At 55.9% G+C, this 13,794-nt stretch overlaps 1 protein-coding gene across 1 annotated transcript; it reads left to right on the top strand.

Moving 5' to 3' along the window:
* The first annotated feature begins 2,647 nt into the window (after positions 1-2,647).
* On the top strand, positions 2,648-6,542 carry Foxs1 (forkhead box S1). The gene is made up of 3 exons (XM_004668071.2): positions 2,648-2,707; positions 3,152-3,270; positions 4,905-6,542. The coding sequence occupies exon 3, from the start codon at positions 4,928-4,930 to the stop codon at positions 6,287-6,289; it is 1,362 nt and encodes a 453-aa protein (XP_004668128.2). The 5' UTR covers positions 2,648-2,707; positions 3,152-3,270; positions 4,905-4,927; the 3' UTR covers positions 6,290-6,542.
* The last annotated feature ends 7,252 nt before the right edge of the window (positions 6,543-13,794 follow it).

The raw sequence follows: 13,794 nt of genomic DNA, 5'->3' as shown, positions 1-13,794 counted from the left end.
TCAATACTGAAACTACAAACACCCATTAACTGCAGCTGGTCTTCACCACTTCTTCAGCTGCCCAGACCTCCCTCTGACCACGCCTGTGGCCCTGGCCTCCCTTCCCACCTTCACACAGGCTCTCTCTCCAATGCTCAGGAGTGCTCCAGACTAGCCACAAAGGACAAGCTGCAGTCCCTCATGCTTGCCCAGCAGGCCTCCTTGCCACCAGCCTCCTTCCTCCCAGGCCATTTGGCTGACCATAGTAAGGACTGGGTCTCCTCATCCACTTCTGACTCTTCCCTGGGCTCCTGAAAAGAAAAGGGGGTTTGAGGGGCCAGGCTGAGGCAGTGTGACTGCTCACCCTCCTTCCCCAGGGTACACAGCACAGAACACCAGAGAGCCCCGGAGTCCCATGCTCTCAGAGGACTTCAGCAGCCCTGGTAAGGACCCCAAAGACTATCCCCTCGGACGAGATGCAGAACTGAAGAGGGTCTGGGGATGGGGACAGTTAGCCTGCCCCACTCAAAGCACTTGGCCCAGAGACACCTAAACCATGAGGGCTAAGATTTGAGGGCTTGGCTTATGCCAGGAACCCTCATCCTAGTTCCTACAGCCACTTGCAGTAGATATATTAGCCCCACATCACAGACCCAGATACCCACAAGAGAGGTCATCTGTATCCCGAGCTGAGCCTGAGCTCACACAAGTACTGACTAACAGGTCCCAGCTGCCAAGTGGCAGAGGGAGAACAGTGCCCAGGGGCCGGGTGCAGAGCAGCCAGGCTCTAACCTTGACTTGCGCGGCAGGGCAGACCTGAGCTGCAGTTCATCACATGGGAGGGACCCTGCTGAGATTTTACCCTTATTACCATGAAAAACTTAACTTTGGGGCTGGAGAGATGGCTTAGCGGTTAAGTTGCTTGCCTGAGAAGCCTAAGGACTCATGTTCGACTCTCCAGGTCCCAGGTAAATCAGATGCAGCCATGCAAGTACCCAAGGCCACATGTGTGCACAAGGAGGTGCACATGTTGAGTTTGATTGCAGTGGCTAGAGGCCCTGGCATACCAACTCTCTCTCCCTCTTACATTAAAAAAAGGCCAGTCTCTCCCAGCACTTGAGAGGCAGATGCAGGAGAATCACCTTGAGTTTGAGGCCACCCTGAGACTACATAGTGAATTCCAGGTCAGCCTGGACTAGAGTGAAACCCTACCTCAAAAAACCAAAAAAAAAAAAAAAAAAAAAAGGCCAGTCTGGTGGGCTTCCCTAAAAAAATAAAAATAAAAAAACCGTAACTTTGGGGACTGGAGAGATGGCTCAGCCATTCAGAGCACTTGTTTGCAAAGCCTACAGTTATGGGTTTGATTCCCCAGTACCCATGTAAAGCCAGACGCACAAAGTGGCACATGCATCTGGAGTTTGTGTTCAGTGGCAAGAGATCCTGGAGGGCCTCATCCCCCTCACAAATAAATCAATAAATCAATAAATAGTTTTTTAAATTAATTTTGGGGCCTGGAGAGATGGCTCAGGGGTTAAGGTGTTTGCATGCAAAGCCTGAAGACCAGGGTTCAATTTCCCAGTACCCACTTAAAGCCAAATGCACAATGTGGTCGATGCATCTGGAGTTCATTTGCAGCAGCTAGAGACCCTCTCCTGCCCATTCTCTGTCTTTCTTCTATCTCTCTCTGCTTGCAAATAAATAAATAAACAAAAGCAATTTTCTTTAACTTAACTTTGGGTTGGGGAGGTGACCCAGCCTTTAAAGGCACTCACTTGTAAAGCCTGCCAGACCAGGTTCGCTAGCACCCAAGTCAAGTCTGAAGTAAATTGGTGAATGCATCTGTCCTGGTGCCCCCCCCCAAAAAAATACACACACATACACAAATAAATAAATTTAAATTTTAAAAAGTAACTTTTAGCTAGGCATAGTGGCACACGCTTTTGTTCCCAACACTGGGGAGGCTGAGGTAGGAGGATCACTGTGAGTTTGAGGCCAGCCTGGAGCAACCGAGTGGATTCCAAGTAAGCCTGGGCTAGAGTGAGAACTTGCCATGGGATTGGGGGGGGGCGGGGCGGTACTGTGGCTGGAGAAACCATCCCAGAGCTCAGTCACGCCCCCTACTGTCCATATGAAGCTAGAGCCAGTGCTTTATAACCATGGAGCCTCACTACCAGTGCTTTTATAGCGGAAGCTGTGATTTGCTACGACCTAGTACTAGACTGAATTATTATTGCTACTGATTGGGGGGAGGGGTGGAATTGATCAAAATCCTCCAGGTGAGAGCCGGGAGGACCTCCAAGGCCCCTGCCCCGATGCGGAGAGAGTGAAGAAGAACCCTGGCGCCACCACCGCCGAGCTCTCCCGGGTCCCTGTCCCCGCAGACTGCAGGCTGCACCTCCGACTGCGCGGCGCTGGTGCTGGAGACCACGGTGCGCTCGGCCGAGGCCTGCAGCCTGAGCCCGAGGGCCGCCGCCGCCGAGCACCTGCAGGGGGCGCCCGCGAGCGTCGCGCACGTTCGCTTCCTGGAGCGGCCACCCGGAGCGCACCTGCCGCGCCACCCGGAGCGTGGCGTGCTGCTGCGGGCGGCGCCCGAGGCCGTGCTCGCCCAGCGCCGGTGCCGGGCCCGCGTGTACCGGCGAAGCCCGCTCGCCCCGCACCGCGCGCGCCCCAACAAGCTGGAGCGGGAGCGCACCTGCCAGCTGCTCGACACGCGCCCGCTTCCTCCGGGGTGAGCGTCCGCAAGGGCGTCCTGGCGGCGCGGGCAGGGTGGCCCGGACAGAGGAGGGTGGGAACAGATGGTGCTGGGCTTGGAAACTAGGCTTAGAGGGGGGTGGGAGGGCAGGGCCTTGTGTTTGAGGAAGCGCGGTGGACACTTGTGTTGGCATCAGGATGCTGGGCATAGAGTGGGCATCGGGGACACTGGGCACAAGATAGGCATTAGTCAATATCAAATGGACATGGAATGGGCATAAAGGCATGGAGTGGTCATAGGGGTACCAGGCAAGGGGTACAAGTGCAGAAGTGGGTACAGATGTGGGGTATGGAGTAGACGTGGGGACATGGACATGTGTGCCCATGGGAGTAAGCACACAATGGAATTGTGGACATGGGATATGGGAACTGGGTGGGTGCCGAGTTCTTTGCCCAGTTTCCCGGGTCTCTGTTTCTGCAGCACTGTGGGCCCACTTTCGGCATGGCGGTCCCAAGCTTGAGTACCGGATCCATCTTTGCTTTGGAGAGGAGTACCCAGGCCCCTCGGACCAGCCAGAGGAGCAGCTCATCTTGGCCCATGTAAGTCTCTCCCTCCACGCCAGTCCTTCCAAATGGCCCCTGACAGGACCTCTCCGGTCCAGGCTCCTCCTCTGTACCAACTCCGGTCTGTATGACAGTGCCTGTCAAATAGGGCATTACTGCCACTCGCAACATGGGAACAGCATCAGCTCATTGCCCTCTCCCCACCCCCACCACCCCGCAGGTGGAGCCGGTCTGCGCCGGCTAGCCACGCCTGCACTGGAAGCCCTTGCACCCTGATGTCCAGCAAGATCCCTAACCCAGCATCCCCAACCACAGCCCCAACCTCCTGACACAGCAGTCAGCCCCGAGTCAGCTGCTTCCTCTCCCCCACACAGCATGCAGCCCCCTTGTTCTGACCTTGTCCTCACTGAGCTAATGGACGTAAGGCCACTGTCCTGGTGCCTGGGCTACAAAGTCCAAGGTGGAGCCTTCACCCTTCTACTCCAGGAGTGGAGCCTTGGAACGCAGGAAGTGACTGGCAGCCGGGCATAGGAGGTCAACCCAAACTTGACCGGGAGGCCCCGCAAAAGCAACAGTGGTAGAAACTGGCAGAAACTGGATTAAATTGCACATTAAGAGCCCACATACCAATAACTGTTTACTTAGGGCAGACGTGCCCTGCCATTGAGTTCTCTGTGCCCAGCCTTTACTTAAAGCTGAGTTTTCCAGTAATTCAATCCTCAGAATGGGTCCAACCAGTAGCAGAAATGCCTGGCCTCAGAGGCACTCTGAATTTGAGGCCCTTCCTCCCACCTGCCACCAGTCTTTTATTTGGGGAACACTGGGTCCCCCAAACAGAGAACTTGACCCAAATCCTAAGATTTGATGCTAATAACAAAACTGTGAGTACCTGTAGTCTCTGTCTTTGGAGAAACTGAGGCAGCCTCCTGAAGTCAGCTCTAAGACCCAAGCCAAGACCAGAATCCACTTGAAGACTTGGGAGAGGTACCTTCAACATATCGCCTGTCCCTCCTGTCTTATGAGTGAGGTGACAGCTTCCCCTTCTCATTCTGATTTCTGGCCTTATTTATGGGATTCCTCCTATGCATGCCGACATAATAAGTATTTTTCTGAGTGAATAGTTTGTGCGGCCCCGTCCTTCCTCATGTATGTCCTTAGGTATGCAGGTATACAGATACACGTGCCAGCTTCTGTACAAGGGAGCCTGCTGCCTCCTTGCCAGGCCTTGGGCATTAAAGATTTGCTGGCTCCATCTTAGACATGGGGAAACTGAGGCATGGTCAGGATCTTGAGCTGCTTCTGGGAAGTCTCTGCCCAAATGGCCGTCCTCCCCACAGCAGTCACTAGAGGGCACCAGGACTCAGGAGAACCGAGCTGTGCAGTCTTCACCCCAGGCCTGAGGACTGGGAATACTGTGGCCCTAAAGGGCTCTCTGCACTGTGGAGAGGAGATGGACGAGAAAGAGGTGGGCTAAGGTGAGCAGGCTTTCCCCACTCCATGGGGACTCTGCTCAGATTCTGCCTCCCTTTGGTGTCCCCTGTCCCACCCCAGGCCCTACCTGTCTCTCTGCAGCTCCTGCTTCCTGTCCGAGAGTGTAGGGTTTTTTGTTGTTGTTGTTTTGGTTTTTTTTTTTTTTTTTTTTTTTTTTGTCATTTCTCTCCATTTTGTAGGCATTGGCACGCTGCGCGTCCTGATGTCTTGCTACATCTCCCTCTCTCCTCTCTCTCCTCTCCCCCTCCTCTCTCTCCTCCCTCTTTGTTTCTGCTTCGTTCTCTGTCTGCCACGATCGCTCTTGCCTCTGTCTCTCTTCATCCTGAGCTCCCAGGCTGGGCCTTCTCACCCTGCAAGCTACCCAAGGCTTCCCAGCTCAGGCCTCTCCTGCCCGCCCCTTTGGGCCTGGCAGTGGGAGGTGAGGAAGGAGGAAGGGCGGCCTGGTGGGCCCACCCCTTTTTGCCTTTCCAGGCTGGGAGGCAGGGCCAGTGGGCCTTTTAACAGCCCGGGGAAGGGGAAGGCCGTGCAGGCCGCCGACCCTGGACATCTTGCCTGGCTCTGTGGTCCCAGCAGCCCAGTCAACATGCAGCAGCCCCCACCCGGGCCCCCGGGCCCCTCGGCTGAGCCCACCAAGCCCCCCTACAGCTACATAGCCCTGATCGCCATGGCCATCCAGAGCTCGCCGGGGCAGCGTGCCACCCTCAGTGGCATCTACCGCTACATCATGGGCCGCTTCGCCTTCTACCGCCACAACCGGCCCGGCTGGCAGAACAGCATCCGCCACAACCTGTCTCTGAACGAGTGCTTTGTCAAGGTGCCCCGCGATGACCGCAAACCAGGCAAAGGCAGCTACTGGACCCTGGACCCTGACTGCCACGACATGTTCCAGCACGGCAGCTTCCTCCGACGCCGACGCCGCTTCACTCGGCGGGCAGGGGCCCAGGGCTCGAAGGGCCCTGCAAAGGCAGGCTACGGACCCCTCAGAGCCACCAGCCAACACCCAGGAGTCCCCAACACCTTGACCGGCAGGCAGTGCCCATTCTCACCAGAGCTGCCAGACTCTAAGAGCCTAAGCTTTGGGGGTGTGGTAGGGGCCTTTCCAGCCAGCATGTGCCCAGCTACCAGTGACGCCAGACCCCAGATGCCCACAGAGCCCAAGGAGATCTGCGTACCTAAGCGTGTAGGCCCAGTGGAGCTCTCCCGGGCTGGGTCTTCCTCCCCATGCCCAGTGTTTGGCCTTCCTACTGGCCTCGCTGAGGCGGAGGGATTCAGCAAGGCCCCCACGCCTGTCTTGGCCCCCGAGGCAGGCGTGGAGAGCAGCCACCAGTGCAGGTTGCAAGCACTGAATTTCTGCATGGGTGCTGACCCGGGCCTCTTGGCCTCTGCAGCACCCTCCCCTGCACCCCCTACCCCTTCAGCTTCACTCCGGGGTTCACTGCCCCTGTCAGGTGACCCCAAGGACCCCTGGATAGCCGGGGGCTTCTCTGTCCAGGGAGGCTCCGGCTACCCACTGGGAATACCCCCTTGCCTTTACCGGACACCAGGAATGTTCTTCTTTGAGTGAGCACCGCTGCGCCTCTGTGGGGCACCTGCTAACTGCCCATTCTGGACTGGACCCGGTTGTAGGACTCGGAGCGCTCTGCATGGACCCGACCCTGGCAGGTCAAGGACAACGAAGACGCGGAGCAGGGACAGAAGCAGCAAGCGCTCAGCCAGGCCCTGGAGGCCTCCGGACCAATCTGGGGTGAGGGGAAGGGGGGGGCCCTTGGGATTTTCTCTGTGGCTCTCAGGGCCAATAAAGCCAGTGTGATGATGAGGGTCTGCCTACTGGATGGTTGGGGGCTAGGGGCTAGGATGCTGGGTCCTGTGTGGTATGCCACACTGATGGGGTGTTGTTGTAGGGGTGGGGGACACCCTCATGCTTGAGGTTTGCTCTTATTTGGGGACTTTTCTTGAGGAGTTTCCTAGGAAGGGAAAGCAGGGTGCAAGGGACAGGCAGAGCAGGGCAAGGCCGGGCTGGGGAAGGGCTGGGCAGCCGGAGAGACTGGTCTCCAGCCTCCAGCTGCGGCTCTACCAACATGCCCATTATGATCTGTCATGTTGCCCTGCTCTTCATGGTGTTTCTTCTCTCCCAGCCTTGCATCTGTGTTCTTCCCTGGGTGGTGTGCCATGTTAACGCCATGTACGGTGGTGGAAACTGGTGCTCAGCTCGCTCCAGCTCCTCCTGGAGACAGTGACACAGAGAGAAGGGCATCCTGGCCTGGGTGGCTCCGACTTGCACTTGAGAGCAGATGCAGGGTACACAGCCAGCTCAGGGCAGCTGGGGTCGCTCCAAACGAGGGAGGGCGGTTCTGACCTCCCAGAATTCCTGCACTAGAAAGGCACCTCTTGCCCTTGTATAGACAGGAAACCTAAGGTACAAAGGCAGTGCCTGCCACCCCTTCTTTGAATTCCCCACACCCATGGGGCCTCTGGAGAGGTCTTCTGGTGACTTTATGAATGTGGGGGGAAATAGGAGGCACGGTGAGACTGTTACCCAGCCCCAGTACTGGAAAAGCAGAGGCAAATGGCTTCTTCACAGAGCCACAGCTTCTCTTCAAGACCATGGGTGTGGAGGAGGCAAAGGGGCCAAGAATGCCTGGGTACCCCCATTTTGGGTTTTTGAAGTGAAACCTAGAAGGCCTTATATCCCACAAGGTGACACCCAGGGACTGAAGACCCTTTCCTTGGGCAGGTGGCCCAGAAGCCTCCAGAACCTTCCCCTGGGCAGCCAGCCACAGTGGCTTCAGCCCCTGTGACTCCCTCCTCCCTTCACAGGTCCCCTGGGGCCTGGGAGGAAGCAATCCGGCTGGCCTGTCTGAGCTGTCTGGTTCCCACAGACTCCAGAGCTGAGGTGGAGGGGGACTCGTGGGGTATGGGCTTGCTGTGGCGGGAAGGGGCTGGAAAAAAAAAAATGCCTGGCCAGTTGAGATCCTTCTCCCCTCCTCCCCATGCCTGCTGCACCTCAGCCAGCAAAACAGAAGGTTTGGAGGGGTGGGCCAGGAGCATGATCCTGTGAGGTGAGGGGCACGGCTGAAGAGAGAAAGGAGACCCTTGTGTGCTCTGCACCAGGGCGTGTGGCTGTGGACTTAGCCTGTGCGCTGTGTGGGGGTGGGTATGTGACCTGGATGCAGGCAGATAGAGGGTTTGCGGTGGTGATGAATCAGGAAGAAGAGCTCCACCCGGCACTGTTCCCTGATATGCATTCCTGCGGAGCCCCGGTGACCCCAGTCCTTTCTGAGCCTGTGGGAGGCCAGCAGGACTGAGGGTAGCACCCTGTCCCCCAACATGTTGAGCCTCTGAGCTGGAGGAACATTGTTATTTAATTTTATTTATTTATTTGCAAGCAGAGAGAAATAGAGAGAAGAGAGACATAGAGAGAGAATGGGCACGCCAGGGCCTCCAGCCACTGCAAATGAACTCCAGACTCATGTGCCCCTTGGGCATCTGACCTATGTGGGTCCTGGGGAATTGAACTTGGGTTCCTTGGCTTCGCAGGCAAACACCTTAATTGCTAAGCCATCTCTCCAGCCCTGAGTTGGGGGAACCTTGTGAAGAACAAAGCTGAATCTGTGCTCACCTGTCACCTGGGGACATGCTAACCAGACACAGACTTCCTTCTGGCCCCCCACCCCACAAAAAAAGTCGTCTTGTCTGTCAAGACAAGCCCCCAGGAAGGAGGACTCTGGCTCAGCATCCATCCTGAATTCACCATCGGAATCTGGACAGCCACTGGCCTCTCTGGGCCTTGGTTTCTCTCCCTTTGCCAAGAGGATGGGAGCGGGCAGCCTGACTCTTAGGTCTGTGTCTCAAGGGAGCAGCCGACTCAGTGGACCGCCTGGAGGAGGTCCCGTCCCTGCATGTGCAGGCCGGGAGGCCTAGACACCATGATCTCATGCTGCCCTCTGCTTGCTTCCCAGTAGGGACCCCAGCCCACTGGGCCTCCCTCCCTCACTTTCTTTCCATGGACAACAGTCACCTCTAGCTCCCCTCCTGACTACACCCGTCTTGGACACAGGGTCCAGTTAGCCCAGAGAGAGCATCTTGGCATAGATGGAGATAAGGTAAGCAACACACCAGGGGCGCACAGAGCTGTCTCCTCAACCCACCGATCGTGCGGCCTTCGTTCTAGGGCTCTTAAGGGACCCCCTCAATGGACGCTCATCTCTCTCTAGACCTAATCTCAGGTACTCTTCTCTCCTTAGCAAGTTTGAGAGAAATGTACTGAGTCAGTGGCCTTGCAGAATGAAACTAAGGCAATTCCTAAAATGGTAGAATCCATACTTTAAGACTACTCCAGGGTTCATAATCACAGCCACTCAGATTCTTGGAATAGGTAGCTGACAGGGTGTCTTCTGGCCAATTTCTAAGCCTCCACTTCATGTAAGGTTCCAGGAAGAAGGAAGGCCTGCCCCACCACAGTACGGTGACCCTGTGGGACTGTCTTCACTGACATTTGATCTGGCTGTCCAAGGTTAGTGGGAATTCCTACCATTAAAGAGTCCAACCCTCGTGCCAAAGGCCAGCCTCCCTAAGAGCTTTCCCCACCAGCCTTATCTCAGGCCTGCCTCCCGCCCACTGCTTCCTCCCCTACTCATGATACTCCCTGGCCAGAATTCCACATGCTTTCCCACAGCCCAGACAGCACTGGGCCAGCGGGGAGACCCTCTCCCCCAGAGGGTGGCTTCCTGTGGCTGCCCCAAGGATGAGAAAGCAGCGGGAGGAGGAGGTGTCGGCCCGGCACATCCGCCTGCCCGGAGTACAGGAACCCAAGCTTCCAGGACCCTGCCAAAACATCCTTTCCCTGCCCAGACACTCACCACCCTACAGACCAGGCTGCCAGATGCAGGGCTGCCTCTGTTCACGTCTAGCTGTGTGACCCTGGGCAAGTTCCTTCCTCACTGTGTTTTCCTCATCTGGAAGAGGAAACTTACCCCCATGGGCCCCCCCATGGGCCCCGCGAGAGAATTACAGGAGTTAGCATTTGCAAAGTGCTTAGAACAGGGTCTGCCACACAGAGTTGCAATGTGCTTGTTAGGTGAAATAAATCTATATTTGATGCTGGCATATCTCTATATTTAAATGCTTTATTTAAGAGAGTGAGAGAAAAGGGCAGACAGAGAGAGAAAGAATGGGAGCACCAGGGCCTCCCGCCACTGCAAATGAACTCCAGATACACGCACCCACCACTTTGTGTATCTGGCTTTACATGGGTACTGGGGAATGGGACCCAGGTTGTTAGGCTTTGCAGGCAAGGATCTTAACCTCTGAGCCATCTCTCCAGCCTGTATCTCTTTTTAAAGTGGTTTTATTGTTTGTTTGTTTGTTTATTTATTTATTTATTTATTTATATGAGAGAGATTGAGAGTGAAAGAGGCAGAGAGAGAGAAAGAGAGACAGAGAATGAGCATGCCAGGGCCTCCAGCCACTGCAAACGAACTCCAGATGCATGCGCCCCCTTGTGCATCTGGCTAACGTGGGTCCTGGGGAATTGAGCCTTGAACCGGGGTCCTTAGGCTTCACAGGCAAGTGCTTAACTGCTAAGCCATCTCTCCAGCCCCTGTATCTCTTTTTAACCCGACTGATCCCTACCAGGGCAGCGTCTAGCTGCTGTGGATGTAAGGAAAGGCTTTGAACTCAATTTCTGTCCTCTTCCCTTCCTTGCTGTGTGATCTTGCACAAGTGGATTCACCTGTTTGAACCTCAATTTCCTCAGCTATAAAATGGGGGTAATGTTTCTGACCTCAGGACTGGCATATGGGAAATGTCATCCTACGTCCTCTGTGTAGAGTTTTGTCAACAGGCATGAAATTAGAATAAACTCAGCCCCACTAGGGATCTCACAGCCTTGGTTCAGTCCTCGCTGTCCTATCCTTCACCCAGGGCAAAAACCACATCCCTGGAGGTTCCTCAGAGCAGACTGATCCCCTATCCCCATGCCACCGGTAGCTGTGTAGGGACTGGAGGGGGCAGCCGGGGCAGTGGGGTGCGGGTGGCAGGAGTAAGCAATTCCATGGCTAAAAGCAGACCAAAGGCCCACTTAGTCACTCGGTCAGCCAGGAAAACCAGAGCCACTTCCCCATCTCTGTCCTTGAGGCCAGCCCTGAGGTTGCCCACTGCCACTCAGGTACTGGAGGAGTGGCCGGTTTTCCCACTTCCTGCCCTGACCCGAGTGCCCTCTGAAGCCCCCAGAGAGATCAAGGGTACAACTGGCTCCAGTGTCTCCCCTCCCAGCTCACTGTGCTTGCACTGCCCCCTCCCTGTGGACTGGCATCGTGTGCAGAGTCCCCAGTCAGTCTCCTCTGCCCAGAATGAGTCTCCACAGCCCTGAGTCCGGCTAGCCACCAGCTGCCACCTCTGCGTCTGTGTCTCCATGTGAAGCCCCTGTTTCAATGAGGAACTCACAGGTGTATCAAATCCACTGCCGCTGCTTTCAAATACGGGCCTCAGGGGCTAAGGAGTGGGTCTACTCTCTTCATCTTTTCCTCTTCTCAGTTTGGACGGCTAGCACACAGTTGGACTTCAGTGAAGGTTTGTCATGTGTTTGCCATCCATCATCCACAGTGGGTTGTCTCAGAGCCTGAGGGGTTTCCGCCTCACTCAGCACCAGCCCAAGCTTGTGCATGCCTGCCCTTCTCCCAGATAGCCCTCTACCATGAGGGCTGGAGAAATGGCTCAGTGGTTAAGGCGTTTGCCAGATAGCCCTCCACCACTACCCACAAGGCTCTCTCCCGTCACGGGTCAACCTCCGAGGCGCGCTCGGTGACCACAGCTTCCCTTCCCCCCCAGCCAGCACAGACTAAATTCCATGTGCTTTGTGCCATGAGCCCAGACACTGTTTATTTTCTGCTTGTCCCCAGCACCTAGAACCATGTCTAGAACAGAAGAAAAAAAAAATCTACACAACCCAGGCTCAGGAGCCTGTGCGTCTCAAGCGACTTTGGCATTGACCCTGGGAAGCATTACCCCATAGACAGACACGCGAGACTTCAAGGACAAGTAGATGCTGGAACCTGTGTTTTCAGCCTGCCTTCCTCAAGGCGTCTGATTTCCCACTTCGCCCTCAGTAATTACCACCCCCAAAGCAGATGGGGTACAGCCTCCCCTGCTCTCCCTGCCTCTGGACTCTCTCGTTCGCTGACCTGTAGATGGGTGTTCCCCACTTCTCTTATGCTCAAAACCCTTCCATGTCTCCCTATTACCCCCAAGTTCCTCTGCTATGTGGGGCTCCTGATAATGTCCCCAGGGTTGTTTCCTGTTTTATCTTGTGTAAAAAGCATACTAAGATGCCCCAAGTCAAGCTTGCCGCCTGCCCTGGGGGCTTTTTGTGTCCACCCCTTGTCCCCTCGCACCCTTCCCATCTGGAAAAGCCCTGTTCCCCGTGTGCGCTCATCTAGGACATCACTCCATGGTTTCACGAGGGTCCTTCCAGCTTTCCCCAGCCCCTCTTCCTCTGGGGTCCCCAAGGCTCTGACCCTGAAGGCAAGGTGACTCTCTACTGGCTCAGATTGCCTGGCCTGCATCCTAACTTCACTGTTCACTGACTGGGAAGCCCTGTGCCTTAGTTTCCCCAGCTGGGAAAGGCTGCTGTTGAAAATACCACTCGTAGGGTAGAGGCAAAATGATTAACACATGGGACTTCCTTAGCGGGGGTGTGGGGGGGGGCTCCAGAAGTGCTTCTTCCCAGAGCAGGAGGAGGAACAGGTGCAGAACTGCCTCCCAGCAGGATAGCCCTGGCCATTTTGCTCCCTCAGGGCAGCCAACCACAGCTACATCTTTTCCCACCACTGCCTGGTTGGGTTCAAGGTGACCGGTGGAATTCAAGGCCACTAGACTCAGACAGGAAAAGACAACGTCACCAGCACTGGTGTAATCCAAACCAGATGTGGCCTCAGTGGCTTCCAGACCCAGGGGGTGGTCACTGTGGGCCTGGCCAAGGCCCAGAGGCAGGAAATGGTCTTGGAGGAGCACTCTTTGGGCTGGGCCCAGCTGGGAGGAGGGTCTGCCTGAGGCCCTTAACCCTTCTTGGCCCACAGGGGTGTCCAGAGCTGGCCCCAGGAGACACACATTCTCCGCATAGGGGACGGTCACAGCACTGGTTCTAGGACACTGTGTGAAGGAAGACATGCCGTTGGACTGTGGGAAATGCGTGCCATGCCTAAGAGGCAGAGGAGCTTGCAGCCTGACACCCTGGGGGACTGCAGAGCTTCAGGCCCAGAGCCTTGGCCCTGCCCCATGCTCAGGCCTGGCTCCAGCTCGGCCAGCTATGGGTTCCCTCCCTCCAGGGCTAGGGTGCAAAATTCTTCGCCCTGTGGCAGCCAGGAACACAACTCTACTGAAAGTGACAGAGTGGGGGCCCCAGCCTCCAGAGAGGCCGAGCCCACTGTGCAACAGGACTGGGGCCCCAGCTTTGCCCTGACCCGAGTGCCCTCCGCAGCCCCCAGAGAGATCAAAATCTCTTTGAAACCCCATTTTCCCATCCATATTGCCAAGTCTACATTCTCTGTCTCTAGGGACCTGGGGAGACCCAAAAGGAGTTGTCTAATCCCTTTCTAAGACAAGCTGCTGGGTGGATATAGATGGGGCTAAGGGAGTGATGATGGTTCTGGGTGGTCTTCTTGCCCAGGATCTGTTAACTTTCTGTGGGGCCTCAGACAAGTCATTTCTCTTCTGTGGACCTGTTTCCTCATCCATGAAATGTGGTAGATGAGCTCCCTGCACACACTCCCCCATTCTATCTCTATACTGTCGTAATGACCCTAGGAGGGGCAGGGGAGAAGAGCTGAGGTTGTCATTGTCAGCTTATGAAGGGAACAAGCTTATGTCGGGAATGAAGGTTCTAGTCCCAGGGGCACAGTCTGTGATGAGGGGCCTTCCTTTTTGTGGCCTCGGTTTCCCCAGCTGAATCCATGCCTTGATCTCTGCTTAGACTGAGTTTCGTTCCCTCTCCCTCCCCTCACAGTGGTGACTCATCCCTCATCATCGTGCTGGGTGGCCAAGGCCTAGCCAGGGTGGGGGCCAGCGAGGCCA

Source organism: Jaculus jaculus, chromosome 8 (genome assembly GCF_020740685.1).
Source record: "Jaculus jaculus isolate mJacJac1 chromosome 8, mJacJac1.mat.Y.cur, whole genome shotgun sequence".
Taxonomy (NCBI): domain Eukaryota; kingdom Metazoa; phylum Chordata; class Mammalia; order Rodentia; family Dipodidae; genus Jaculus; species Jaculus jaculus.
This window is presented reverse-complemented; position numbering and strand designations above follow the sequence as displayed.